This window comes from Amorphotheca resinae (genome assembly GCF_003019875.1).
Source record: "Amorphotheca resinae ATCC 22711 unplaced genomic scaffold M430scaffold_6, whole genome shotgun sequence".
In the NCBI taxonomy this organism is placed as follows: Eukaryota; Fungi; Ascomycota; class Leotiomycetes; order Helotiales; family Amorphothecaceae; genus Amorphotheca; species Amorphotheca resinae.
In genome coordinates, this window is record NW_020194476.1 from 878,579 (window position 1) to 903,162 (window position 24,584).

General features: G+C 49.8%; 10 protein-coding genes across 10 annotated transcripts; 7 read left to right on the plus strand and 3 right to left on the minus strand.

Moving 5' to 3' along the window:
* Window positions 1-277: 277 nt before the first annotated feature.
* On the plus strand, window positions 278-2,937 carry M430DRAFT_50558 (hypothetical protein; the record flags this gene model as incomplete). Its single annotated transcript, XM_024868161.1, has 3 exons — window positions 278-284; window positions 401-1,008; window positions 1,060-2,937. 3 exons carry the CDS (start codon window positions 278-280, stop codon window positions 2,935-2,937), a joined length of 2,493 nt encoding a protein of 830 aa, XP_024720910.1.
* A 488-nt stretch (window positions 2,938-3,425) lies between these two features.
* On the minus strand, window positions 3,426-4,894 carry M430DRAFT_42227 (hypothetical protein; the record flags this gene model as incomplete). Its single annotated transcript, XM_024867537.1, has 2 exons — window positions 3,426-4,367; window positions 4,451-4,894. 2 exons carry the CDS (start codon window positions 4,892-4,894, stop codon window positions 3,522-3,524), a joined length of 1,290 nt encoding a protein of 429 aa, XP_024720911.1. The 3' UTR covers window positions 3,426-3,521.
* A 424-nt stretch (window positions 4,895-5,318) lies between these two features.
* On the minus strand, window positions 5,319-5,575 carry M430DRAFT_241161 (hypothetical protein). The gene has a single exon (XM_024865014.1). It carries the CDS (start codon window positions 5,561-5,563, stop codon window positions 5,363-5,365), a length of 201 nt encoding a protein of 66 aa, XP_024720912.1. The 5' UTR covers window positions 5,564-5,575; the 3' UTR covers window positions 5,319-5,362.
* Window positions 5,576-6,046: 471 nt separating this feature from the next.
* On the plus strand, window positions 6,047-8,363 carry M430DRAFT_35062 (hypothetical protein). Its single transcript, XM_024866671.1, has one exon. The coding sequence runs from the start codon at window positions 6,108-6,110 to the stop codon at window positions 8,238-8,240; it is 2,133 nt and encodes a 710-aa protein (XP_024720913.1). The 5' UTR covers window positions 6,047-6,107; the 3' UTR covers window positions 8,241-8,363.
* Window positions 8,364-8,876: 513 nt separating this feature from the next.
* M430DRAFT_102165 (glycoside hydrolase family 2 protein) lies at window positions 8,877-12,099 on the plus strand (the record flags this gene model as incomplete). Its single annotated transcript, XM_024860772.1, has 5 exons — window positions 8,877-9,178; window positions 9,236-9,542; window positions 9,597-10,628; window positions 10,674-10,974; window positions 11,030-12,099. The coding sequence occupies 5 exons, from the start codon at window positions 8,877-8,879 to the stop codon at window positions 12,097-12,099; spliced, it is 3,012 nt and encodes a 1,003-aa protein (XP_024720914.1).
* Window positions 12,100-12,237: 138 nt separating this feature from the next.
* On the minus strand, window positions 12,238-13,195 carry M430DRAFT_102147 (hypothetical protein; the record flags this gene model as incomplete). Its single annotated transcript, XM_024860769.1, has 2 exons — window positions 12,238-13,070; window positions 13,168-13,195. The coding sequence occupies 2 exons, from the start codon at window positions 13,193-13,195 to the stop codon at window positions 12,238-12,240; spliced, it is 861 nt and encodes a 286-aa protein (XP_024720915.1).
* A 153-nt stretch (window positions 13,196-13,348) lies between these two features.
* Window positions 13,349-15,335, plus strand: M430DRAFT_42231 (hypothetical protein). The gene is made up of 3 exons (XM_024867538.1): window positions 13,349-13,767; window positions 13,822-14,225; window positions 14,276-15,335. The coding sequence occupies exons 1-3, from the start codon at window positions 13,412-13,414 to the stop codon at window positions 15,253-15,255; spliced, it is 1,740 nt and encodes a 579-aa protein (XP_024720916.1). The 5' UTR covers window positions 13,349-13,411; the 3' UTR covers window positions 15,256-15,335.
* A 1,035-nt stretch (window positions 15,336-16,370) lies between these two features.
* Window positions 16,371-18,018, plus strand: M430DRAFT_66575 (glycoside hydrolase family 18 protein). The gene is made up of 3 exons (XM_024869233.1): window positions 16,371-16,640; window positions 16,691-16,789; window positions 16,850-18,018. Exons 1-3 carry the CDS (start codon window positions 16,495-16,497, stop codon window positions 17,886-17,888), a joined length of 1,284 nt encoding a protein of 427 aa, XP_024720917.1. The 5' UTR covers window positions 16,371-16,494; the 3' UTR covers window positions 17,889-18,018.
* Window positions 18,019-18,772: 754 nt separating this feature from the next.
* M430DRAFT_42233 (hypothetical protein) lies at window positions 18,773-22,673 on the plus strand (the record flags this gene model as incomplete). The annotated part of the gene is made up of 7 exons (XM_024867539.1): window positions 18,773-18,881; window positions 18,943-19,149; window positions 19,200-19,347; window positions 19,402-19,730; window positions 19,927-20,904; window positions 21,111-21,655; window positions 21,708-22,673. The coding sequence occupies 7 exons, from the start codon at window positions 18,773-18,775 to the stop codon at window positions 22,581-22,583; spliced, it is 3,192 nt and encodes a 1,063-aa protein (XP_024720918.1). The 3' UTR covers window positions 22,584-22,673.
* Window positions 22,674-23,304: 631 nt separating this feature from the next.
* M430DRAFT_102572 (hypothetical protein) lies at window positions 23,305-24,461 on the plus strand (the record flags this gene model as incomplete). Its single annotated transcript, XM_024860805.1, has 2 exons — window positions 23,305-23,653; window positions 23,686-24,461. 2 exons carry the CDS (start codon window positions 23,305-23,307, stop codon window positions 24,459-24,461), a joined length of 1,125 nt encoding a protein of 374 aa, XP_024720919.1.
* Between the last annotated feature and the right edge of the window lie 123 nt (window positions 24,462-24,584).

Below are 24,584 nucleotides of genomic sequence, written 5' to 3' on the forward strand. Positions count from 1 at the left end.
GGGCCCCCAGATCAACGAAGAGAGTCGCGACAACCACCCGCGCGTGGCCAGGTCCGCAGAGGTCTCGTCGCCCGGATAGCTTCACTGTCTTCTCTCTCTCTATACTTTTTACTCTTTACTATCGCCCAGCATCTTAGCTTGTCTGTCTGTAAAGCCTAGTGACTCGCGTGAGAAACGCGTACTTGCTTGAAATCAATTCCGACGCAGTCTTCTTCCCCTGTAAAAGCTCAACACCGCGATTCGTGCTGCATTGTATTGGAACAAAACAGTCGTCGTCATGGCTGGTAAGCAATAGCATTATTTCCCCCGGCGCGCTGTGCGATCGACGCCAAAGAGGTGTGGGTCGTCGGCCACCAGCAACGTCAGTTTGGCAGAACATGGCTAACAGCTCCCTCTACAGACGAACCTGAGCCGCGAAGGTCGGTCCGCGCGACAAAAGGCCAGCATACGAAGATGGACTTGCTCGACCAGCCGGCTGAAGCAAAAAAGAGAGGCACCAAGAAGGGTGGCAAGAAACAAGCGGCGCAAGAAGAGGCCGAAGTCGAGGTCATCCGTTGCGTCTGCGGCGCTGTGGAGACCTCCCCCGACGACGACGAGCCCTGGATCGCCTGCGACAACTGCGGAGTCTGGCAACACAACATCTGCGTTGGTGTCAGCACGTATGACGACGAGCTGCCCGAGAATTACTTGTGCGAGCAATGCGACCCCGTCTTCCATAAGCCTTTGCTTGACGCCATGAGTCGCGGAGAGAAGCCATGGGAGGAAAATAGAAAGGCGTTCGAGCAGAGGCAGCAGGAAGAACAAGAGGTATCCAAGAGAAAGGGTAAGAAGGGGAAGGGGAAGAGACTGAGCGATCCAAAATCAGAGGCTGGTCAGGCCACCAATGGCAAAGCCAAGTCCCCGTCTACTCCTGTACCTGAGACCAAGAAAGAGAAGAAGGAACCAGCTAAGAGCGGAGGCTCGAAGAGAAAGAGCACACATGAGTCTCACGATAGTGAGTCTTCGAAGGTATGTTGAATCAGTCCACAAACGCTTAAACATGCTGCTAATCCGTACCAGGAGCCGCAGCCCAAGGTCCGCAAAGTATCACATCCTCCCCCTAAATCGCCCCCGTCAGACCTTGCAGCAAAGATTGTAGACCTCGACAGCGATCGTCAGGGAGCTGCAAAACTCATCTACAAAAGCCTGGTCGCTACTATTCCTGAGGCAGTCAAGACGAAGGTCTACGCCTTCAGTGCTGGGGACACTCTCGAAAGCAAAGCCGAGCGTCTGGCCATCCAGGTCGAGGATGCGCTCTACAAAACCCACCCCGATAAAACAGCATATGGCAAACAGGCCCGTGCCTTGTTCAGCAACATCAAGCACAACCAAGAGCTCTGCAATGGCCTGCTTACCAAGACCCTAGCGCCGTCTCACCTGGCTGTCATGACTACAGATGATATGGCAAGCAAGGAGCTGAAGCGAGAGACGGCTGAGATGAAGGCACGCTCGGATAAACAGTCCATCATGGTGACTGAAGATGGACCGAGAGTGCGAAGAACCCACAAAGGGGATGAGGTTATTGAAGGGGACAATTTCACTGTGCCGAGTGATACCACCACCTCTTTGGCAACACGCCGACGATTTTCCTTGGATCCTAATGATGAGATGACCTCGCGATCGCGGGACCACTCACCCGCTGGCCATGAAGTCGAACTACCTGGTGACATTGAGAACTACCAATCACGAGATAATATCAGAGGACAGGCAGTGCCAAAACAACCACTCGATATCGACACCAAGAAACAGCCTAGAAAGCCATCCTCTCATGGAGATTTTGATATCAACAAAGTCTTCTCGAGCGTTCAATCTCCAACCGGTCCCTCTAATTCCCATGCCCGACGACCATCTGGCAATGCTCCACCAGTCAACGGACCCGGCGTAGATCCTGAAATCGACAAAATGCTTGCAGATGACGATGGTAATGAATCTCCACCATACTCCCCGGCCGAGCACGACTCCGACCCGAGCATTGTCTGGCGTGGAATGGTCACGATGGATTCTATTGCCAAGTTCCCAGCAACTGCAAAGCATGTCGCCGGTGCAGATTTGAGCCGCAGTGCCACTCCGATGCCATGGAGCGATATTCTACAGAAGGATCTCCGCGTTGCCGGCCGGATTGACCAAGAGAAGGCCAACGAGTATCTCTGCAGCCTCCGCTATAGCCCTCCTACTGATGTTGTCGTTGTCAACGTCACACCCGCTGGCGAAGCAGCTTTGCAAGGTTTCCGGGACATGTTTGATTACTTTCACAGCAAGAATCGGTACGGGGTCCTTACCAACAAAGGCGTTGGCAACATCCGTGACACCTATCTTGTCCCGGTTGCGCCTAGCCCTGCTCCCCTACCTGATTTCCTCATCAACTTGGAAGGCCACAGGGTTTCCGAGAACCGATCAGAGCCAATTATTCTCGTTGCACTTGTCATCCGGAACGAGTGGCAACCCGGACAACAGCGAACTTTCGATGGCTCATCTGAGTCACGGTCTCCTTCACTGCAATCCTACCCCCAGCGCCAAATGTCCATATCAGGATCCGGCCCTCAGATGTCCCCCATTGCCCCACAAAACCCCACATTTGCCGCGGGACCTCCATCACAGTCACCCCACCCACCCCCACAACTCTCACCAGAAGACCTGCAAAGACGTCAACAGCAGGAGTTAGATCAACGACACGGAGAGGAAACAGCCGCTAAGATCCTGGGAGCATTTGTAAATGCACCTACGGTTGGCTTTTTGATGCCGCAAGCGTTCCAGATGAGACCGTCAGAGTGGGAGGTCATCCGTGATATTTTGGAGGTTGACGAGCGGGCGAGAAATGACCTCCAGCATCTTAGCCAGGTCCTGGAAATCAGGATGGCTCAGCAGCTGCCGGGACCCTCGGCCCCTGGTGGTCCTTAAACTCGTCAATTTTGACTGGCGAGAACGGTGTGAAAACCCCCCCTTTTCTTTTTTCTCAATGGGACTTGTCTTTTGGGAGGGACTCTTGATCGGCATCTGAAAAAAAGCCTTTGGTCGGTAGCACTGGTCTTTTGTTGTACGGTTCATGTTTTGTTATGGGCGATACCTCTATGAAATTCGGGCCAGGATATGACACTGGTCATCCTATTCCTCCGTTGAATTCTTTTTCCTTGCTTCCTGTACATATGAATCCAAAAAGAGTTAAGTTAATTACCAAGTCTGATTGCGAAATGTGTAATGTAGCTGAGGGAAAGACATAATCATCAGAGACCATTGCGAGACCCAAATGCTTCATGCTTTGCCTATAATCAACGACTGAACTAAAGCAAGACTTCTATTTATTCATATTCGATTATCAGACATTATTTGGACATTTGAGATTATATATTCCGATCAATTTCACTTGGGATCTTCAGATAGATAAGGTAAGGTGATCGACGCTTTTGTGAAATTGCCCGCTATGCCCGGTCCGTAGACGGGTCTCTAATTCTACAATGCATGAAATGAACTTTGCTAAGTAATTATTAAACTGTGATTTTCTTCTCATCCACTGGTGTTGCCATTTCCTCCGCCCAATCTCCAGGACCCTTCTCGGCGGTTGGTGATTTGACCTCGGTCTCCTTCTCGGTGGTGGATGGCTTGACCTCAGTCGCTGCTGCGGCAGATGGCGTGGGAGATTTTGCTGGAGTTGGAAGTGAAGGGAAATCCTCAGGAGTAGGTATTGTAGATGGAACAGCTCCTCCTCGCCCACCACCTCTACCACCCCGATTGCCTCTGCCCCGCCCTTCATGCCCTCCATAGCCTCCACGACCCCTCGAAGGTCGACCCGTATCTGGCCCTTCCTGGTCCGCAGTAGCATAACGAGAGCCCGCCAGACCACCCCTGATGATGCCGCCATGACCACCCCGTACATACTCGCTGCTGCGGCCCCTCCCCCGCCCATCCACAATGTCGCTATCGACTTTCTCACTATCCCATTCGCGTCCTCCCTGTGCCTGTAACTTCCTCTGCCTATTCTTCGCGCGCTCCATATCCTGATGACGTGTCGCTCGCTGCTCCTCAAGGCGCTTTTGTGCCGACTCCCTCTCTCGCATGGCGAAGGCCGCCGAGTCAGCTTCCGAAAGGCGGAAACGTTCTGCCTTCTGCGCGTTCAGGATCTTCATCTTCTCGAGCTTCTCCGCGAGTTCTTCTTCCGTGAGCTTCTTGTGTGCCGGTCCGCCGGTCGCAGATCGATCGCCGCGCACCGCCGGTGCTCGCGCAGGCTTGTCATTCTCGGGAGGTGGAGCTTGTGTCTGCGTCGTAGGAGGTGGGGAGGGGGCTGTCCTCGCGGGCGCGCTTGGATCGGTGCTGGGGGATGTAGAATTCTGCGCCTGTGTTTGTGATTCCGAGGTCTTGCTTGCTTCTGGCGCAGGAGAAGCAGCCGCCTCCGTCGCGTACTGAGAAGATGCTAGACCCGCGGGCCCAGCTCCTCTGCCTCTTTGTCCTCCTCCCCCGCCGCGTCTTTCTTGCCCGCCGCGGCCTCCTCTGCCTCCTCTGCCTTCTTGTCCTCCGCGCCCGCGCCCTTCGCCGCGTCCTCCCTCTCGCCTGCCTCGGTCGCTGGCGCCTCCATTCCCGGCTGGCCCTGACGCGCTGTCGGCGTGGCCAGCTCGGGGTGGAAGGCCATTGTGAGCAGAGACGGGGCGCGTGGTCTCTGGTTCAGGGACGATGACTGTCTCCTGAACAACAGGTTCGAAGTCGTCGGCGAAGAGGTCGTCGTCGCCGCGCGACTGGGCGAAGGGGTCGAATCTGTCGTCCATTCTCGCGGCGGGTGTCCTGTGAGGGGAATGATTTCGGATGCTTCTTCTTCAGCTGGGACTCGTCTCGGTATGTCAATGGGCTTCGATCGCCCAGAGGCCATGGTGCGGGGTGGTGATTGGTGGGCGGCTAAACTTCGGCGGTTGTCGGATGTCGGTGAAAGAAAGTTCCGACATCCGACTTCTGTTTATTTATAGTCTAGGCTAGTGAGGCTGGTGATGCTGTGTGGCTGATTCACACAACTACGACACGTGATCGACTTCCACCTATTAATCAAGTCCTCTGAATTACTTGTTGTTATTCGAAACTTTACAATGCCTAGAATTAGGAAATGTATGATTGTTTCCTTTGAATTGCTATGATTATTGCTTTTTGTCTAACCACTAGAATTCTTTCACATATTAAAAGTGACTTCAAGTTGCCTCGTACCTCTAAGGATCAAGTCACGTTAAGATGATATTTCTCCTTTGATTACTGTATTCATTTCAGATATTTCTAAGCTTTTGATTCTCAACTTCATCTTACAACCCTCACCAAGACATTTCTCATTTTCTAAAATTGACACGGAAAATCAGAGAGCGAACATCGAAATGGTGAAGAAGCCGGCGTCTCTGATCAAGTATACAAACGAGGCCCCGAGATGCATAAATGCTAGGTGCCTCTTTATAACACTAAGGAGAAGCCTGCTGGTACGGGTGTTGCAGTGTACCCCTATTCCAATAATATGTAGAGCTGTAGTATTGTTGTACCCAGTGACACTGTTCAGGGTCATGCCACCCTCCGGCATATGTAAGGAACCTGCTTTCGACATTTTTCCCATACTATGCCGATTCTAGTTCAACGGGCCAATAAGGATCGAGGGGTGAGCATGCCGGTATTGTGTGGATGGAGAGGTTCGAGAGCTGATAACAGGATATGCGATAATGCAGGGAAAGTCAGACGCGGCCTTGTTGGGTCGAGGGAGGATCCGTAACTCCACTTGGGAACAGAGACCAGAACCAGTTGCAACACCCATGGGATGTGGGGTTGGATTCTTGTGTGTAAAGTACAACAAGCCCAAGAAGATCGTTTCCATAGAGAGCCCTCGACAAACCTGGAGGTCTGAAATCTTGTGCCAGTTGGGCAGAATCGGGCACCACCACCAGAGCTGCCCGCTCTGTAAGCTGGAAGTTTGGGTTTGCTCCCGCAGATCGAGAGGCCTAATGGAGCTCTTATATCCTCTATCCACTTGGACAGAAAAATTAATGTCAAGTCTCAATCTCAGATTATATCGAGAATTCCGAATCCCAGAGTAACGTTTGTCGTGATAAAGCGAGATGTCATCGTTCCGCGCCGAGGCCCGCGACCGCTTCGGCCCGTCGCTCGAAGACGCCCACGTCAACAAACGACGACGACAACATTCCCGCTCTCGAAATTCAAGAGATTTAAGGGATTCAAGAGAACCAAGAGACCCAAGAGATATTCGAGAAGAGAGCCCCAGATATCCAGTCCCCGTCTATACATCACCCAGGCAGAGCGTTCTCCAGTCTCCGCCACGGTCCAGCTTTACTCCCCCTCAGTCCTTCTCTCCGTCCTCCAACGGCTCTTTCCAACAACCTTCTGTTCCACCACCACCACCAGACTCACTATGGCATCGACCTTTAAGCCCAACCCCGCGAAAGCTGGGCGATACGTCTTTCAGATATGTAGAATTAGACACAGCGCAGCATGAAATTCGGCTTTTGCGTATCCTTCCGGAAACGAGCTCGATCATTCAATGCGAATTACTACACACCTCGTTGGAAAATCCGCGGAGCTACATTGCTATATCATATGCGTGGGGCGATGTTGAGGAAACGCGGGCCATCATACTCGATGGACACGAATTTCCGGTCACCGAAAGCCTTTGGCTTGCTCTGCAGAGACTGAGGAGCCGGTCATTTCCTGTCATTGTATGGGCCGACGCCGTCTGCATCAACCAACAAAATACCATTGAGCGTAACTTTCAGATCCAGGAAATGGCCGCCATATACAGTAAAGCATACAGTGTGGCGATTTGGCTTGGGCCAGAAGCTGATAATAGCCACAAGGCCATCCAATTTATGCACGAATTGCTCGAAGCCGAGATAAAGGAAGAAGGTAGGGGTTGGATAACTAGAGATATCATTACATCGAGGAGACGGAGACCTGATCTACAATCTTTGGTTTGTCTGTTTCATAGAGACTATTGGAAGAGATTGTGGGTGGTGCAGGAAGTTACCAATGCCAGAGATGCCACTGTATATTGTGGTTCTTCTGCCATTCCTTGGGCCACTTACGAAGCTGCCTCACGTCTATTTCTGAAATATGCAGCCGAATTGGATACGGCTCAGCTTGAAGCCTCTGTTGAGGGAATTCCGCCCCCGTCGATACCTGTAAGAAGATCTTCGCGTTGGTCCACGGCCCTTTCTATCCATGGTCCTGGGCGTCTCAGAGATCAGATTGCGTTGAGCAGCAGCGCAGCTGGTTTACTCCCAGCTTTGCTCTTCCACAGGGATAGGAGCTGTGCCGATCCTCGAGATAAAGTCTATGGAATTTTGGGTTTACTTTCACCATATGAACGCTCCGAAATTCTGGTAGACTACAATATTCCAATCAGCCAGGTGTACATCAATGTGGTCGATTATCTATTGTCGACTACTCGACGGTTAGACGTTATCCGCGCAAGCATCCATCTTTTAGATCATGAAGCCGCGGTCAAGCTGCCTTCATGGGTGCCAGATTGGTCTTATAACCCTAATGTCAGACCGATGGTTAATAAAGAACGGCCTTTCTGTGCCTCGGGCAAAACAGACGTCAAGTTTGCATTCTCTGGTCGACGGAAACAACTTGAAATCTCCGCCATATTTATCGACACGATAGGCTCTACCGGTATCGATCTTTCCTCGCAAATTGGCGTAGACAATGCCGTCACGGCATTTTTTGCATGGCGATTAAGTGTCATCCAGAACAGCGGGTACGATATTGCCGCACATGAGGCATTCTGCAGAACCCTCTGCCTGGGCCAGTCTGACGACAGGTGGACATCACGAGAATGGATGGGAATGATCTATCATACGTTTGCAAGTCTGCTTCAAGAACGACTTCCAGCCTTGCCGCTGGATCCTCAGTTACAATACTACGCCGCTAACCCTTTTCCAATGTCAGCTGAACAACGCGAGGACATTTTTTATAGTCGCGTTATGGACTCGATGGCTGCAAGGCGATTCTCCATCGGTTGCACTGGATTGCTGTGTCTTGGTTCTAGCTTCGGGAGAAAGGATGACATTATCGTTATTCCTTTGGGTTGCTCGACTCCTATTATGCTTCGGAGGCAGGGTCAGGACTACATTTATGTCGGAGATATCTATGTTGATGGGTACATGTACGGCAGGGCAATCGATGAGCTGAATAATGGTATGCGGCAGTTACAAACATTTACACTCAATTAAAAGCAAATTAGGTGTCAGGAGATTTGATGTGTTTCTGGATGATGCGAGAGGCTTTACTAAGGTTTGGCTCGACTCAAGACCCCCAGACTATGCACCATACCCTGCCCTGTCCCTTTCATGTCTAAATATCGAAACCTATGAGGCAAACGGCATCCTTTCAACGAGGACATCTTACCTTTGAGATATAACTATGGAAGGTTTCACGTTAGAATCGATAGCAAATATTCTACTAACCAGGCCTATGATAAGTATCTAAGACGTGGAAAACACGGGAATTTATGGAAAAGTGCAATTGATACTCTCTATCAAGGCCTTTTCTTTTGATTATTCAACTAGAAATCTTGAAATGGACTTGGAAGATAGACATTGATCATCCATTGATCATTCATTGGCGGGCGTGACGCTCCCCCGCATATATCCTTGAACACGGCGTTACCCCCACTTGGACATACCTTATAGTCTCAGCACCGTAGCTTTTACAAAACGGCCATCTCAATTAACATGTCAGCTTGCAGTTCTGAGGAAACTCGGGGTAAATGGAGCGAAGAGCACTCCAGAGACTCTGTCGATTGGGTTCACATTGATTTGCGTTGCGACGATGACATCACCAGCAGTTCAACGCTGGACGAGCATCAGATGGGCGGGACTCATACATTTCCAACGGCATTGCCAGATTGGAGCAACCTCGAGGTGCTCCGCAGAAACACGCTTCCTGCAAGGGCATCCTTCTTCATCTATGATAACGTGAAGGATGCTCTGACACGTGATGTTTTGAAGTCGAAAAAACTATCTCTTTCTGGCACCTGGAAGTTCAACCTGGCCAAAAGCCCCTTTGATGCTCCGCCGGAGTTCTTTGAACGGACATTCGATGTAACTGGATGGGGAGATATCGAGGTTCCGGGGATGTGGCAGTTGCAGGGCTATGGAAAGGGGCCGCAGTAAGTACAAATTATATGGATGGAATTTAATATCAACCTCTGCTGATTTCATAAAAGGTACACCAACATCAATTATCCATTCCCAGTTGATCCAGGTAGTGTATCTTATACTGTTAATGAAACGGGATGTTATAGTCGGACGTTCAATGTCCCAGCTGCCTTCAAAGATCATCAATTAAGGCTGAGATTTGAAGGTGTTGATTCAGCTTTTCATGTTTGGGTCAATGGAAGAGAGGTAGGTTATGCACAGGGATCAAGGAATCCATCGGAGTTTGATATTACGAAGCTGGTCGATACGGATGGCGAGAATACTTTGGCAGTTCAAGTTTATCAGTTTTGTGACGGAAGCTATATCGAAGATCAGGTCAGCGCCGTCATCCCCTGTTAATATTAAGCTCCTATGCTAAGTTATGGACAGGACCAGTGGTGGTTGAGTGGTATATTTCGAGATGTCAACCTCCTGGCGTTCCCTAGTGTCCATATCCAAGACTTCAAAGTTGAGACTCACCTGGACAAAGAATACAAGGACGCGGTCCTATCAGTTAAAGCTGTGACAAACACTGCTTGTACAATAACCCTTCAACTATTCGACGCCTCTGGAAACCTCGTTGAAACACAAAATTCTCGCACTGGCAGTTTTAGCGTTTCCCTGAAGAACCCAAACAAGTGGACCGCAGAAACGCCCTATCTGTACCATCTCCTGTTGTCCATTGAGGACTGTGTTATCGAGCAGCGAGTTGGTTTCCGTACCTCGGAACTCAAAGATGGTATATTTGTGGTCAATGGGAAACCAGTAATATTCCGCGGTGTGAATCGACATGAGCATCACCCCGACTCTGGACGAGCCGTTCCTTACGATTTCCTCCATCGAGATCTTCTTCTCATGAAGAAATATAACATTAACGCTATTCGAACCTCGCACTATATCAATGACACAAGGCTATACGACCTCGCAGACGAGCTTGGGTTTTGGGTCCTGGACGAGTGTGACCTCGAATGCCATGGCGTTGAAAATATAGGAGGCAACCCGGCAAGTTGGCTATCCGACAATCCGGACTGGGAAGATGCATACGTTGATCGTGCAAGACAAGCGGTGATGAGAGACAAAAACCATGCTTCAGTGATCATGTGGTCTTTGGGTAATGAGGCTTTCTACGGTAGAAATCACCAGGCCATGTATGATTTCATTCGCGCGTATGACCCGACACGACTTATCCATTATGAAGCGGATCATGAAGCAAAGACTGTGGATATTTACAGTAAGATGTATGCCTCTTGTGACGAGATCATCAGATTTGCCACACAGTCTGAAACATGGGAGAAACCGCTGGTCTTGTGTGAATATATACATGCGATGGGGAATGGACCCGGGGCTATCAAAGAGTATGTAGAAGCCTTCTACAAGTACCCACGGCTCCTCGGGGGGTTTGTCTGGGAGTGGGCAAACCACGTTAGTCTGGACTTTCAGTTCGTAAGACCATGCTGACATAGCTAGGGGCTGAGGACCAAGAATGCCGATGGCGAAGAATATTATGGATACGGAGGGGATTTTGACGATGAGCCGAATGATGGCAACTTCGTTATGGACGGACTACTTTTCTCGGATCATACCCCAACACCAGGTCTCAGCGAATATAAGAAGGCAATCGAGCCGGTTCAGGTCCTTGGATTATCCGGCTCAGAAGTTACCATTATCAATAGATATGACCATATCACACTAGATCACTTGAGGTGCGAATGGACTATTGTTGGTGATGGACGTGTGGTGCGAGTAAAGGAGTGCGTGATTCCAAAAGGTCTATTTGACAACCCAGACAACCTAGAAAATAAAAACCACTAATCTCGTGGCAGGTATTCCACCCGGACGTACTGCAGTGCTTAAAATCGACGAACTCGTGGATAGCCCCTCGCCTCCGTCTCATGAACAGTATCTGAAGCTTGACTTTAGCCTCAGGAACTGCACTGCTTGGGCTGAAGCGGGACATGAAGTAGCATATGGTCAAATACAGTTGTCCCCACCGCTAGATTTTCGACTGCTCAAGGAGCTGAGACCACTGGCAACGGTCAAATGCAGCCAGGCATCACCTCAGGTACTTGAAATCACTGGTTCCAGTACCGTATGGAGGTTCAACATCATGCATGGCTCCTTAATCTCCTGGAGCAAATCAGGTGTTGAACTAATTCATACTCCGCCGTATCTGGATTTCTATCGTGCCGTAACAGACAACGACCGCCCTAGCTTTGGCCAATCCTGGTTTGATGCCCGCTTACACCAGACAAAATGTCATTTTCGCTCCGCAACTTGGTCAAGCAATCCTGAGAGTGTCAAGGTTGTGGTCTTGAGTCGTATTGCGCCTCCGGTATTTGAATGGTCTGTTGACACAACCTTCACGTATACGTTCACCAGCGAACAGCTCTCGATCAAAGTGTCTGGTGTCCCTCGAGGAAATAAACTGCCCACCACGTTTGCGAGGATTGGATTGACTTTTGCCCTCAACAACATGGAGAAAGCGAAGTGGTTTGGCCGTGGACCAGGGGAGTCATATCGGGACAAGAAACTTTCTCAGAAGATGGGCAACCACTCGGTCTCGATCGATGATCTCTTTACTGATTATGAGTTCCCCCAAGAAACGGGAAACAGGACAGACATCCGATGGGTGGAGTTTGTAGGAAAGGGACGGTCGTTGAAGGCATACTTCGGATCTCTAGAAGAAGCAAGCTTTAGTGCACTTCACTATACGACGACGGATCTAGATGAGTGCAAGCATCCGTATGAGCTGTACAAGAGGAAGAAGGAGGAAACGATTATCCGACTTGACTGGGCACACCATGGCCTGGGAACTGGAAGTTGTGGTCCGGCAACTTTGCCAGAATACCAATTAAAAGTTGCGCCATTCGAATATGAGGTACTGCTCGAATGAAGAGCTGCTGGGAGGTATCAATGGTACAACATTTTAGTACATACATAGAGCGGGAACACCTGAAAATTGTGCCCTGCCTGAAGATCTTTACCGTAACGCCCCAACTCAAGATATGAACTCCGTGATGATTGATTGCCCTTACCACCCACCCCTGTATCCTCTCCCTCTGCCTCTGAATCCACCCCGTCCGCCACCACGCCCTCCATATCCGCCACTCCTGCCGCCAAAACCTCCATCTCCATAGCCACCGTCATATCCCCGCCCTGAAGGGCCTTCACTATCCTCCGCCAGGGGCCTACTGCGTGTCTTCAACTCCTTAGGGAAAGCGTCATACGTCTTTCGCATTTGCGCGTACCCCAGATGCATCTTTCCATAGAAATGATCCGCCAATCTCCTATCATTATCCAGCCTGCTCAGATATGCACCACACACATCGCACACCTGTAATTTCTGATGCCCGCTCGGCCCACTGGTATCTGACAACGCCTTCAATTCTCTTTCCTTGTCACCCTTTGTCTGCATCGCTTGTCGAATCCGGAAGAATTCCTCGTATGCCCTTGAGACCTCTGATTGTTCCCCCAACACTTGTATCTCTAGCAGACCTGCCTCAATGCTCTTAGACAGATCTGAAATTTGCTTCAAAAGCGCATTCGTTTGCCGGATCTCGTCAGGTGTTTTCTCTAGCCTCCTCTGCGCGACGTCAATCCGACGATTACACTCATCGATATATTTCTGCAGGTCCCTCATATAATCGTAGTCGAATCCCCATTTTGCTTTCTCCGCAGGCGAGGCAGCTTCGTACTCGGCCTTCAGAGGCTCGGAATGAACTTTGGGACAGGGCCCCAGGTCTTGCTTGGTATTGGTGAAGAGGTCATGGGGACAAGTACCGACGAGGAATGACCGGCAAACCTTGGGATCGGTGATGGAGAGTTGGGCGGAGCGCGAGGACGCACCGGCGCCCATGAGCTGTTCTGTAAAGAGATGTTAGCAAGAGCTTGAACGTCTGAGTGATGCGCCAACAGTGACAGCGGCTATTCAAAAATAGGAAGCAAACAGGGAAAACCATACCAAGCAATTTTCGTTGTTCCGCCGCCATCCTGAAGTGCTGTTAGAATAAATAGAGATTTCTGAGTCGAGTATTTGATATTGGAACAGCTGTGTTCAGACGCGGCTCTGAGGTAAATTTCAGCCGCGCAAGGCTCGCGCCAAAACTCGCCTGCTGGTCCCCATCAACCTCCACTCCCCCTTAACAAGTCTCAGCCTCTTTATCTACGCCAATGCTCTCCCTTTAATCCCGTCGGCGCTGGTTGCCATGCGTCAGTTACAGTCACTACTGGTCTTTCTAGCCGCGATCCTCACATTTGCGCGCGCTTCTTCAGACTACCACGAGCAACTCGTTCTTCGACCCTTACAGCCCTCCCTACTACTAGCCTCGTTCAACTTCCAAAGTAATACAACTTGGGCATCTTTCGAGCAGCAGAACTTTCGATACTTCCCTCGATCGCTTGGACAGATTCTCCAACATGCCAATACGCGCGAATTGCATTTGAGGTTTAGCTTGGGGCAATGGGACGCTGAGAATTGGGGCGCCAGACCGTGGAAAGGCGCGCGAGAAGGCGGGACGGGCGTAGAGCTGTGGGCTTGGGTTGAGGCCGAGACGGATGAGGAGTAGGTGACAGTTAGGATATAGGGATTGATCTACTGTATGCTGATTCTGTGCAGGGCTGATGGGCGATGGTTGACGTTGACGAATGCTTTGTCTGGCCTCTTCTGCGCCTCGTTGAATTTTATCGATTCGACGAGAACGACAAGACCAGTGCTGTCTTTTCAACCCTCCGGCTATCATACGAACTCAACCGCTTCAAAATTACACTTGCTTCACGGGACTCTACCTAGGGAGGTTGTGTGTACGGAGAACTTGACGCCTTTCCTCAAGCTGTTGCCGTGCAAAGGAAAGGCGGGAATATCGAGCCTTTTGGATGGGCACAAGTTATTCGATGCATCGTGGCAAAGCATGTCACTAGATGTTACGCCAATTTGCCGGTCAGGATCAGAGGATTGCCAGCTCCAGATCACTCAGACGACTGATATGGTATTGGATATCCAGAGATCGAAGCGTCCGAGAGGTAGGTTAATTGTATGGGGATGAGTTGAACGATGAAGCTGACTGATCTAGACAATCCGATTCCAAGGCCTATACCGAGTGAAGAACTCAAATGCGACACCTCGAAACCATATAATTCTTTTGACACCTGCTATCCTCTGGACATCTCCGCCCAGGAAGAAGAGTGGAGTCTGTCACAAATTTTTGGTCATACGATGAAAGGATCATGTCCATTGGCTGAGAATGAAAGCTATCCAGTGTGCATCAATGTACCGCATGCTCGGGACATCTACACTTCTGGTGCGCGTGAACATAAAGACGAATCAGGTTATATGCGATGCTTCGAATTGACACCGCAAGAGGACTTCGAAATGATTTTACCACCGCAAGATTTATCAGAAAGGGCCCCCCTCGAGCAGCCACTGCTGTATGCTGAACGCTCATTCATCGGTTACGGTCAAGAACGAGGAGGTGTTCAGGCCATCCTCACCAACCCTTCGCCCACAGATGCTGTTGATTTCGTGTACATGGAGTCTCTCCCATGGTTTATGAAACTCTACCTGCATACTCTGAAAGCCAAAATCAATGGGAATTCGGAAGACGTCATACAGGAGATGTACTACCGTCCCGCGCTCGACCGAAAAAGGGGCACCCAACTGGAAGTTCGGATTCTCATTCCTGCGAATTCAACAGTTGTCCTGACTTATGATTTCGAGAAAGCCATCCTCCGATACACTGAATATCCACCGGACGCGAATCGTGGCTTCGACATCGCGCCGGCGGTTATCACGATTGGGAATGTGAGCATCAGAACGACGAGTCTGCTCTTGCCGCTGCCCACCCCGGATTTCAGCATGCCATATAATGTTATCATTCTTACCAGCACCATCATGGCGTTGGCGTTTGGGAGTATATTTAATTTGCTAGTGAGGAGGTTTGTGGCCGCAGATGAGGCGGAGAAGTGGGATGTCAGGGCGCTCCGACTGATAATCAAGGGGGCAATCAGTAGGTTCGCGAGGAGATTTATGAAGAAGACGACGAAAAAGGACTGAAAGATGAATAGAGATTTACATGAAATATACACTTTAAGCTCCTCATGCCACAAGGGACATGAGAAGTTCGTGACCTGGGCTCTTGTTCAGAAAAGCCATGCTAGTTGGGCCACGTGAAGAAGGCCAACTTGACAGCCTCGCCCTCGATATCCAGCCTCTACCAGCTGGGAGGCCGTGGTACGTTGCATACCGCTGACCCGAGGAGGGTGGATGAGGTTCTTGGCGCAACTGCTCAAGCTGCGCAGCTCTGGTTGGACGAGATAGTTCTTGGGACCAGACTGATGGTACATGCGGCCGAGATCCTCACTGTTCCCCTACTGTTCCCCTATGTCTAAGCAGCTTCTACGCAATAGTAGCACACAGTAGCACGGTTTAGTAGCCAGCTGTAAGGCAATAAGGGGTCATGCGACTGGAAACACTCCGTGCCCCTTACCAGCCCGGCCCTTGGATCCTTGATATCGTCGGCGGCGCTTTCTTCTCGACCGCCGACCTATAATGAGACCCCGATCCCCCCAACCGCCGAAAGCACGGGGAATGCCAGTCGCAGTCGGGGGTTTTCTGGCGTAACGTTGCTCTTCGAGATCTGAATTAGAACGGTACTGTACACGGGTACCTTGTCAGGATCACGGCAGTGGTAAATTGGGTAAGGATGGCCTTGTAAGGGACGAGTGCGGCGAGCAGCTCCTTTGGAGTTGAAGTCGTCCAGATAAGGTTCGTCCGAACGTTCCCTCGACCAATTAGGAAGGTGGGTGAGCCGCGCCCCCCATGATCCCATCACCGGAGGAAATATGGGATTCCGTCTCTATCTTCTGCACAGGGCTCAAGTTACTTTCTCGCGCTGCAAATAATTGCGACCATCAACCCCCTCCTACTGAGGCAGCATTGAGGACCTCTGAGTCCGTCGCCATGTCTCTGTCCGCGGTTTCAGGGAGCAACAGTGGAGCCGGGCGTGATGTGCCCAGAGTTGGCTTCGTGCCGCACACCATGCAGGCCATTCCCTCCGAGTTAACATACCTCTCTCTGCCATGACGCGCCGTCCGCCATATGATCATGGCCTCTCAAGGTATTGTAACGTTGATCTGCTTGCTTGGTGCATCTTGGATTCCTTTGGCAGAGGGCCGGCTTCAGGACCGCTTTCTGGTAAATGATATATATATATATGTCAAGCATCATGTTCTTGATCTTGCTCTCCATCCGACAACCAGCGACCAGTCGTCCGATCCATTCAATACACGGACCATGATGTTTCCATCCTTCCATCTTCTGCTGCTGCCTTTGGCACTTTTCTCTTCAGTCTGCACGGCTGCCCCGGCTACTACGGCTTCTACCAGTGTATTAAGCCGCGCCGTTTCAGGATACCGAAACGCTGCATATTTTGTGAACTGGTAACAATAAAATCCTCCTGGAGATTCGCATATGTCTGACATGTTATTAGGGCAATCTATGGCAGGAACTTCCAGCCTCAGCAACTTCCAGCATCTGAATTGACCCACGTTCTTTACGCATTTGCCAACCTTAATTCAGACGGCACAGTGTTAGTACCCAGACTGTCTTTAGATGTTAGAGGCCTCCTTAGCTAACAAAATCTTTCCAGGGTCCTCTCGGATAGCTATGCCGATTTGCAGAAGCATTATGACACAGATTCATGGAATGACCAGGGAAACAACGTCTATGGTTGCATCAAACAACTTTACATTCTCAAGAAGCACAATCGACAGATGAAAGTGCTACTTAGCATTGGAGGCTGGACCTATTCTACCAACTTCGCTGCTGTTGCAGGCAGCGCATCAAGCCGCTCTACCTTCGTTTCTACTGCAGTTGAATTTGTCAAGGACCTGGGGCTCGACGGTATCGATATCGACTGGGAATATCCCGCAAACGACACAGATGCTTCAAACTTTGTTCTTCTTCTCCAGGAACTCCGCCAAGGATTGGATGCATATGCAGCACAGTATGCCCCATCCAACACATTCCTCATCACTGTTGCTTGTCCCGCCGGACCCACGAATTATGAAGTCCTCCATATGAGTGACATGGATGCATACCTGGATGCGTGGCATCTGATGGCCTACGATTATGCCGGATCCTGGAGCAACTACTCGGGTCATGACGCAAATCTGTACCCAAACCCTTCGAACCCTAATGCCACTCCCTACAACACGGATCAAGCTGTTGCGGCTTACATTGCAGGCGGCGTTCCAGCAAACAAGATTGTGATGGGTATCCCTATCTATGGTCGATCATTTGAGTCCACTGCTGGCCTTGGCGACACTTATAATGGAATCGGCTCCGGGAGCTGGGAGAATGGAGTATGGGATTACAAAGCGCTCCCCAAGGCCGGCGCCACAGAGTACTTTGATGAAACGGCAGTAGCATCCTACAGCTACGACCCTTCTTCCCAAGAACTCATCAGTTATGACAATGTTCAGGTAGCCCAGCTCAAAGCGAAGTACATCGAGAACAAGGGTCTCGGGGGTGCGATGTACTGGGAGAGTAGTGCCGACAAAAATGGATCGCAGAGTCTGATTGGAACGATCGCGGGAAGCTTTGGGAACTTGGACCAGAGTGAGAATTGCTTGAACTACTCTGGGAGTGTTTACGCTAACATGGCGGCTGGTATGCCGGGAGAGTAAGTTTGAAAGGAGTCTCACGTGGTCAACCGGGTTTCTTGTATATACTTCGGTTTGGAGAGTTGTATATACCTTTGTCATGCAGTTGGCTGAATTATCAGATATCCCTTTGCTTGGACAATAGATTCTGCCGTATATGTTCTGGTGCACAAGTTGGGCGACGTTGGGGGGAGATCAATGATCGATCTCAATGTCTGTCTTTGCCAGTTAGTGACTAAGAATCGCCCCTCTATAACCCAGAACGAGACCATGGAAATTGAGAGTCTGTGAGTGCAGGTACCTACGGCACTCTATCTTACGGTGAGACTCGAACCGGTTCCGTCCTCCTAAGTACCTTAAGAAAATACTTATTCGTACCTGTTACTATGTAATATACTTCTATTTCCAATATATATAAGGTCTGCGGCTCACGCTTCAGTCTTGGTTAGAAGATCTTCGCAAGGAGCAGTGTGATCGGGACTATCTATAATCCGAACGGTATAATATTGGTCCCTTTCCGGGTCGGGCCGGTGTTGCGCCGCATCATCATCGGTGCATCGGCGCTTTGTCTGGCGACCACTGGAGAAACCAACCTACCAGAAACACACAACTTTACCCTGTTTGCAAGCATCTCAGATGAATCAGATTCTTCAGGTGCCTCCTCGGGATGGCAATGGTGATGTACCCATCGGCCTGTCCGATCCGTCGCGTGCGGCAAGGTAACACTCATGATTTCACTAACTCACGGTAAGTACTAAGCTCTAGCATTCGCATTTATATCTATCTTGTCTCTACGAAGAAACATCTTGAGAGAACTTGAGTTAGAACTTGAGAAAGATTCTGAGGACTTCGATTTCTATTTTCTTGACCTCTTCTTCTTCTATTTCCCCTCATATACACACCCTATCATGTCAGAGCCCATTCCAGGCCCGCCCGGCCTTCCAATTCTGGGCAACATCAACAGCATCGACCGAACAGACACTACCACCAGTCTCTGCCACCTTGCCGACACGTATGGTAATTGGTCTCCTATGATCTTCTATCCAGACTCACTGTGATTAACAACATCACTATGCAGGCCCCATCTTCAAGCTTACCTTCGGCGGTAACGAGAGGCTCTTCATCTCGACCCACGCCTTGATGGATGAAGTATGCGACGAGACGCGGTTTACGAAAATGGTCTCTGGCGGCTTGGAACAAATTTGGAACGGCGTTGCAGATGGCCTCTTCACAGCTTACCCTGGAGAACACAATTGGGAAATCGCACACCGAGTGCTGATGCCGGGTAGGTTGGTTTGGACTTAGTGTGACAATAATAGTTGCTGATCGAAACAGCTTTTGGTCCGGTCTCTATTCGTTCCATGTTTGACGAGATGCACGACATAGCGTCGCAATTGGTGGCGAAATGGGCGAGGTTTGGCCCCAAGGAGAAGATCAACGTGACGGAAGATTTCACCCGACTGACATTAGATTCGATTGCCTTGTAGGTTAAGGCATTTCCCCCTTTTGTGGACGGCGTTTGCTGATAATGACCAAGATGCGCCATGGATACCCGTTTTAATAGCTTTTATCACGAGGAGATGCATCCGTTTGTTAATGCGATGGTCGGCTTGCTACAAGAATCAGGTGCGAGAGCAAGGAGACCGGCGGTTATGAATTACTTCATGCGCTCAACCCAACAGAAGTATGACTCCGATATTGCCCTGTTGAAAAAGGTTGCCTCAGAAGTTGTCGCTGAACGCAAATCAAATCCGATTGACAAGAAAGATTTGTTGAATGCAATGATAAACGGGAGGGATCCGAAGACTGGCGAAGGAATGACTGAGGAGAGCGTCTTGAACAATATGATCACATTTTTGATTGCCGGTATGTTTATATTTTGCATAACCCATTGATCTATTTGGACCAGTTCATCTGGAACTGGTTCTAATGTCTGGGCGTCTTTGAGACCTGAGATACATTCCCACCAGGCAAGACTTAGGATTCCTACAACCATTCCAGCAATCATAGATACTCAACACCCACTCAAACACGTCGAGTGAACAGAACTAATGCCATCTAGGTCATGAAACTACCAGTGGTCTTCTGTCATTTCTCTTCTATAATCTCATCAAAAACCCGGCTGCATACCATGCTGCACAACAACAAATTGACGAAGTTGTCGGTCGCGGGCCAATTACCGTAGATCATATGTCAAAACTTCCTTATATCGAGGCATGTCTAAGGGAGACGCTTAGACTCACACCAACTGCCCCCGCTTTTGTTCTCCAGGCCCGGCCCGACACCACGGAGGATCATGTGTACCTGGAAGGTGGAAAGTATGAAATCAAAAGGGGCCAGGGGATTGTCGCCTTACTCTCACAAATCCACCGTGATCCAGCTGTTTATGGCAATGATGCCAATTCCTTCAGGCCCGAGAGGATGCTGGACGAACCTTTCTCGAAGCTCCCTAAAAACTCCTGGAAGCCTTTTGGAAATGGCATGCGTGGATGTATCGGTAGGCCGTTTGCTTGGCAAGAGTCAATCCTCACCACCGCCCTTCTTCTCCAGAACTTCAATTTCCGTTTCCACGACTCGAGCTACCAACTCCAGATAAAGCAAACCCTTACGATCAAGCCGAAAGACTTCTTCATGCATGCTACTCTGAGAGATCACGTCGATCCTGTCCATCTTGAAAAGATGCTTCACATGGGTTCGTCGGTAACAGTTCAAAATCCGGAGAAGAATGACAAGGTCCATGCTTCTGCATCTGAAGAACCAAAGAAATCGATGAGAATACTCTACGGCTCGAATGCTGGGACATGTGAGGCATTGGCTCAGAATCTGGCGAGAGCCGCATCGAGTCGAGGATACCGTGCTCAGGTGGATCCACTCGATTCGGCTGTTGGTAATGTATCCAGGGGCCAGCCAGTGGTCTTGATTTGTTCGAGCTATGAAGGTCAACCTCCTGATAACGCCGTCCATTTTGTGGAATGGCTTCGAAATCTGGCAGGAGAGGAACTGGAAGGGGTAAAGTACGCCGTATACGGCTGTGGAAACCGTAAGTTCTAGAGTCTTATCATATCATTGCCAACTGTTATATTGCAAAGCTCGATTTCGTTGAATCCGAGCATACAAATCTCTGAGACCGTGTCAGTAGATATGATCAAATCCTTGCTAGCCACTTGGATCAGATGAATCAAAAATCATGATGTTCGATCCGCAGTTAATGCTATCAGGGCGGAATTATTAGGCTGACATCTCCAGATGATTGGGCTGCCACTTTTCACAGGGTTCCGAAGCTTCTCTATTCCACATTTGAAGAACATGGCGCCGGTAGAATCGCCGAGATTGGTCTTGGAGATGTGGCTAGGGGCGACATATTTGACGATTTTGATAAATGGCAAGACGAACAATTCTGGCCATCCCTTGGAGGTGAGGTCGATACAGAAGAGTCTGGAATTGGGATCGAAATTAATACAGCTTCTCGTCGGTCTACCCTCCGCCAGGACGTCAAGGAAGCTATCGTCGTGCGCAACGAACTATTGACAGCGCAGGGGGTCCCTGAGAAGAGACATATTGTGTTGAATCTCCCAACCGGAATGACATACAAGGTCGGGGACTATGTCGCGGTTCTACCTATGAATGACCAGAAAAATGTCCGCCGAGTCATGAAGCATTATGGCCTGCCCTGGGATGCGATGCTAACGATAAAGGTTGGGGCAAATACGACTTTGCCAACTGGTCATCCGATTTCTGCGATGGATGTGTTGGGCGCATATGTTGAGCTGAACCAAACAGCAACGCGAAAGGTACATCTGTAGAAGTTGAAGGCCAGTTGATTCAAACTGACGCTTTGAATAGAATATTGTGCGCATTGCTGCGAGCACTCCGGACGAGCAAGCTCGTGCCAAGATCCTGGGCCTCGCCGGGAAACGTTTTGAGAGCGAGATCGCAATGAAGAATCGCTCTCCCTTAGATCTGCTTGAGGAATATCCGACGGCTATGCTACCCTTTGCAGATTTTCTTGCTATGCTGCCACCTATGCGCGTCCGTCAATATTCGATATCTTCAACTCCTCTGTCAGATCCAACGACGGCGGCACTGACGTGGTCCGTCCTCGATACTCCTTCGAAAGCCGCAGACTCAAAACAATTTCTAGGCGTTGCATCGAACTATCTGTCAAGCGTAGAGGCAGGTGACTTGGTTTATGTGGCCGTCAAACCAAGTCATGGGAACTTCCATCTCCCAAATGATATAGAGAATACCCCTCTGATAATGGTCTGTGCCGGGTCTGGTCTTGCTCCTTTTCGTGGTTTTGTCCAAGAGCGAGCAATACAGGTCCGGGCCGGTCGCAGACTTGCTTCTGCTTACCTATTCATTGGTTGCACACATCCAGATAAAGATGCTCTATTCAAGGATGAACTTCAACAATGGGAGGAGGACGGAGTGGTGAAAGTATTCTATGCATATTCAAAAGCCAAAGAACAGAGCAAAGAGTGCCGGCACGTGCAAGACAGACTCTGGAAAGAAAGAGAAGAAATGATCAAGGTCTTCCTCGAAGGTGCGAAACTGTACGTTTGCGGGTCGAGTATGGTCGGGGAGAGTGTGGCGAGTGTGACGAAAAGGATCTATCAGGATTATGCGGAGTCTCTGGGGAAGCCCAAGACGGACGAGGAGGTTGAGCACTGGTTCCAGGAAATCAAGAGTGATCGCTATGCTGCAGATGTATTTGCTTAGAGTCTCAGATCTCGGTGATAATAGCCCAGGAAGCTCAACATTTTCAACTTCTGGCTCAATCGGGAAGATATCCAGCCAAATTTAGGGGGTTTAGGTTTGAGTGATGTGTTAATCAAAATCTTTCTTAACAGAACCTACACCCGCAGCTTCTGACAACACATATATAAGGTCAGTAAGAACTTTACAAAGCTTGGTTTGGTAATCTCTCCCTCCAGAGTGTGTGTGTGTATTTTTGCTCTACAGAATTCGTACCTGATTATAGCTATTGCTGATCTTGGTTTGCTGCCATTGCTTGACTGAGACCAATTTCTTGCGATATTCATCAACTTCTTGGTCAACTTTTAGAAATCTCTGAATAGGTTGGATTTGTGGCAATAGGATAAACTTTGACTTGAGAACTCCTACGGAGTAGAATCAACCGTCCCGCGTCCTGATCTGGTCCCGCCCCGCCCCGCTCGGGATTTAGGGGTCCCGAAGTGGCAGGTCGGAAATACCGCGGGATTATGGGACGGTGCCCCTCCTTCCGCCGCTTTAGGCGAAACAAAAGTGGGCGCTTCACCTCGAGCTTAATTAAGGGAAGTCTTTCTCCACGACACCTCTACTCCTTCACTCGCCGACCCAATTCAATTGTCTTAGGGAACACCGAATCGCATACATTGCCGATTGTAATATACAGTTTTTATTTTTATTTGCAGAAAAACAAAACGACACATCAGCCAAGATGCCCGAACAAGGATATCCACAGACGGGAAAACGCTTTGAGCCTAAGAACATGCTCTTCAGATATCTTGGGGACACTGGGCTCAAGGTATCGGTGCTGGGTCTTGGAGGATGGCTCACGTATGGTAGCGAGAACGGGGTGAAGGAAGTCGATCAGACGGCAGAATGTCTCCAGGAAGCATGGAACCATGGAATCAACTTCTTCGACACCGCAGAGGTGTACGCCGAAGGAAAATCCGAGATCATCATGGGAAGGGCTCTGAAGCAGTGTAACTTTGAGCGGGACGACTACGTGCTCGCAACGAAGCTGTACTTTGGAGATGGCGAGAGCCTCTTGGCCTCATTGCCCAGTAAAAGCATAGCTGACGATTGACGTCGACAGGAAACGGATTCCCAAACAACCATGGCTTATCGCGGAAGCATATCATTGAGGGCATGAAGCGATCGCTCAAGCGTCTTGAAATGGACTCTGTCGATATTGTCTACGCTCATCGTGCCGATTTTTGGTGTACGCCGATGGAGGAAACTGTCCGCGCCTTTAACACGATTATTGAAAATGGCCAAGCTCATTATTGGGGAACCAGCGAATGGAGTGCTTTCGAGATCGAACATGCTAAGCACGTTGCGACTCGTCTTGGCCTTCAAGGTCCAGTCGTCGAACAGCCTCAATACAACATGTTTGTTCGCGACAGATTTGAGGCGGAATACGCCCCTCTATATAAGCTCTATAACTATGGTACCACGGTATGGTCGCCACTGTACCAGGGGATCTTAACCGGGAAATATAACGATGGGGTGCCAGCCGACTCTCGGTATGGTAAAATCTCAAAGAGCTCGGCATCGAAATTTGATCAGCCGGAGACGAAGGCCCAGATCGAGAAGGTCAGGAAGCTTACCAAGGTTGCGGAGAAGCTTGGCGGCTCAGTGGCATCTCTGGCTTTGGCCTGGGTTATCAAGAATCCCCATGTCTCAGTTGCGATTCTTGGCGCTACGAAGGCTTCCCAGATTACCGAGAACGTTAAGTGTCTTGAGCTTTACCCGAAGATGACAGATGAGGTGATGAAAGAGATTGAGGAGATTCTGAGCAATGCTCCTAAGATGCCGGGACCTAGTGCGCCAAGCCGAGCGCAAATGACTCTGAACAAGGCGCTCATGTAAGGGAAATGGTTTGTGTTTTGACGGACGGTATATGTGAGGTACAAGTAGAGAAAGCAAATGCTCGTTGCGTATCAAGGCTCTAAAAGTCTATACCTGACTGACATTGGCCTTAGAGAGAGATGT

Bases quoted from the DNA above. Each gene is read 5' to 3' on its own strand.
- M430DRAFT_241161 (XM_024865014.1), bottom strand. From the start codon at position 5,563: ATGACCCTGAACAGTGTCACTGGGTACAACAATACTACAGCTCTACAT.
- M430DRAFT_35062 (XM_024866671.1), top strand. From the start codon at position 6,108: ATGTCATCGTTCCGCGCCGAGGCCCGCGACCGCTTCGGCCCGTCGCTC.
- M430DRAFT_42231 (XM_024867538.1), top strand. From the start codon at position 13,412: ATGCGTCAGTTACAGTCACTACTGGTCTTTCTAGCCGCGATCCTCACA. The intron at 13,768-13,821 runs GTAGGTGACAGT...GATTCTGTGCAG, and splicing joins GAGGCCGAGACGGATGAGGA to GGCTGATGGGCGATGGTTGA. The intron at 14,226-14,275 runs GTAGGTTAATTG...TGACTGATCTAG, and splicing joins GAGATCGAAGCGTCCGAGAG to ACAATCCGATTCCAAGGCCT.
- M430DRAFT_66575 (XM_024869233.1), top strand. From the start codon at position 16,495: ATGATGTTTCCATCCTTCCATCTTCTGCTGCTGCCTTTGGCACTTTTC. The intron at 16,641-16,690 runs GTAACAATAAAA...ACATGTTATTAG, and splicing joins GCTGCATATTTTGTGAACTG to GGCAATCTATGGCAGGAACT. The intron at 16,790-16,849 runs GTTAGTACCCAG...AAATCTTTCCAG, and splicing joins CTTAATTCAGACGGCACAGT to GGTCCTCTCGGATAGCTATG.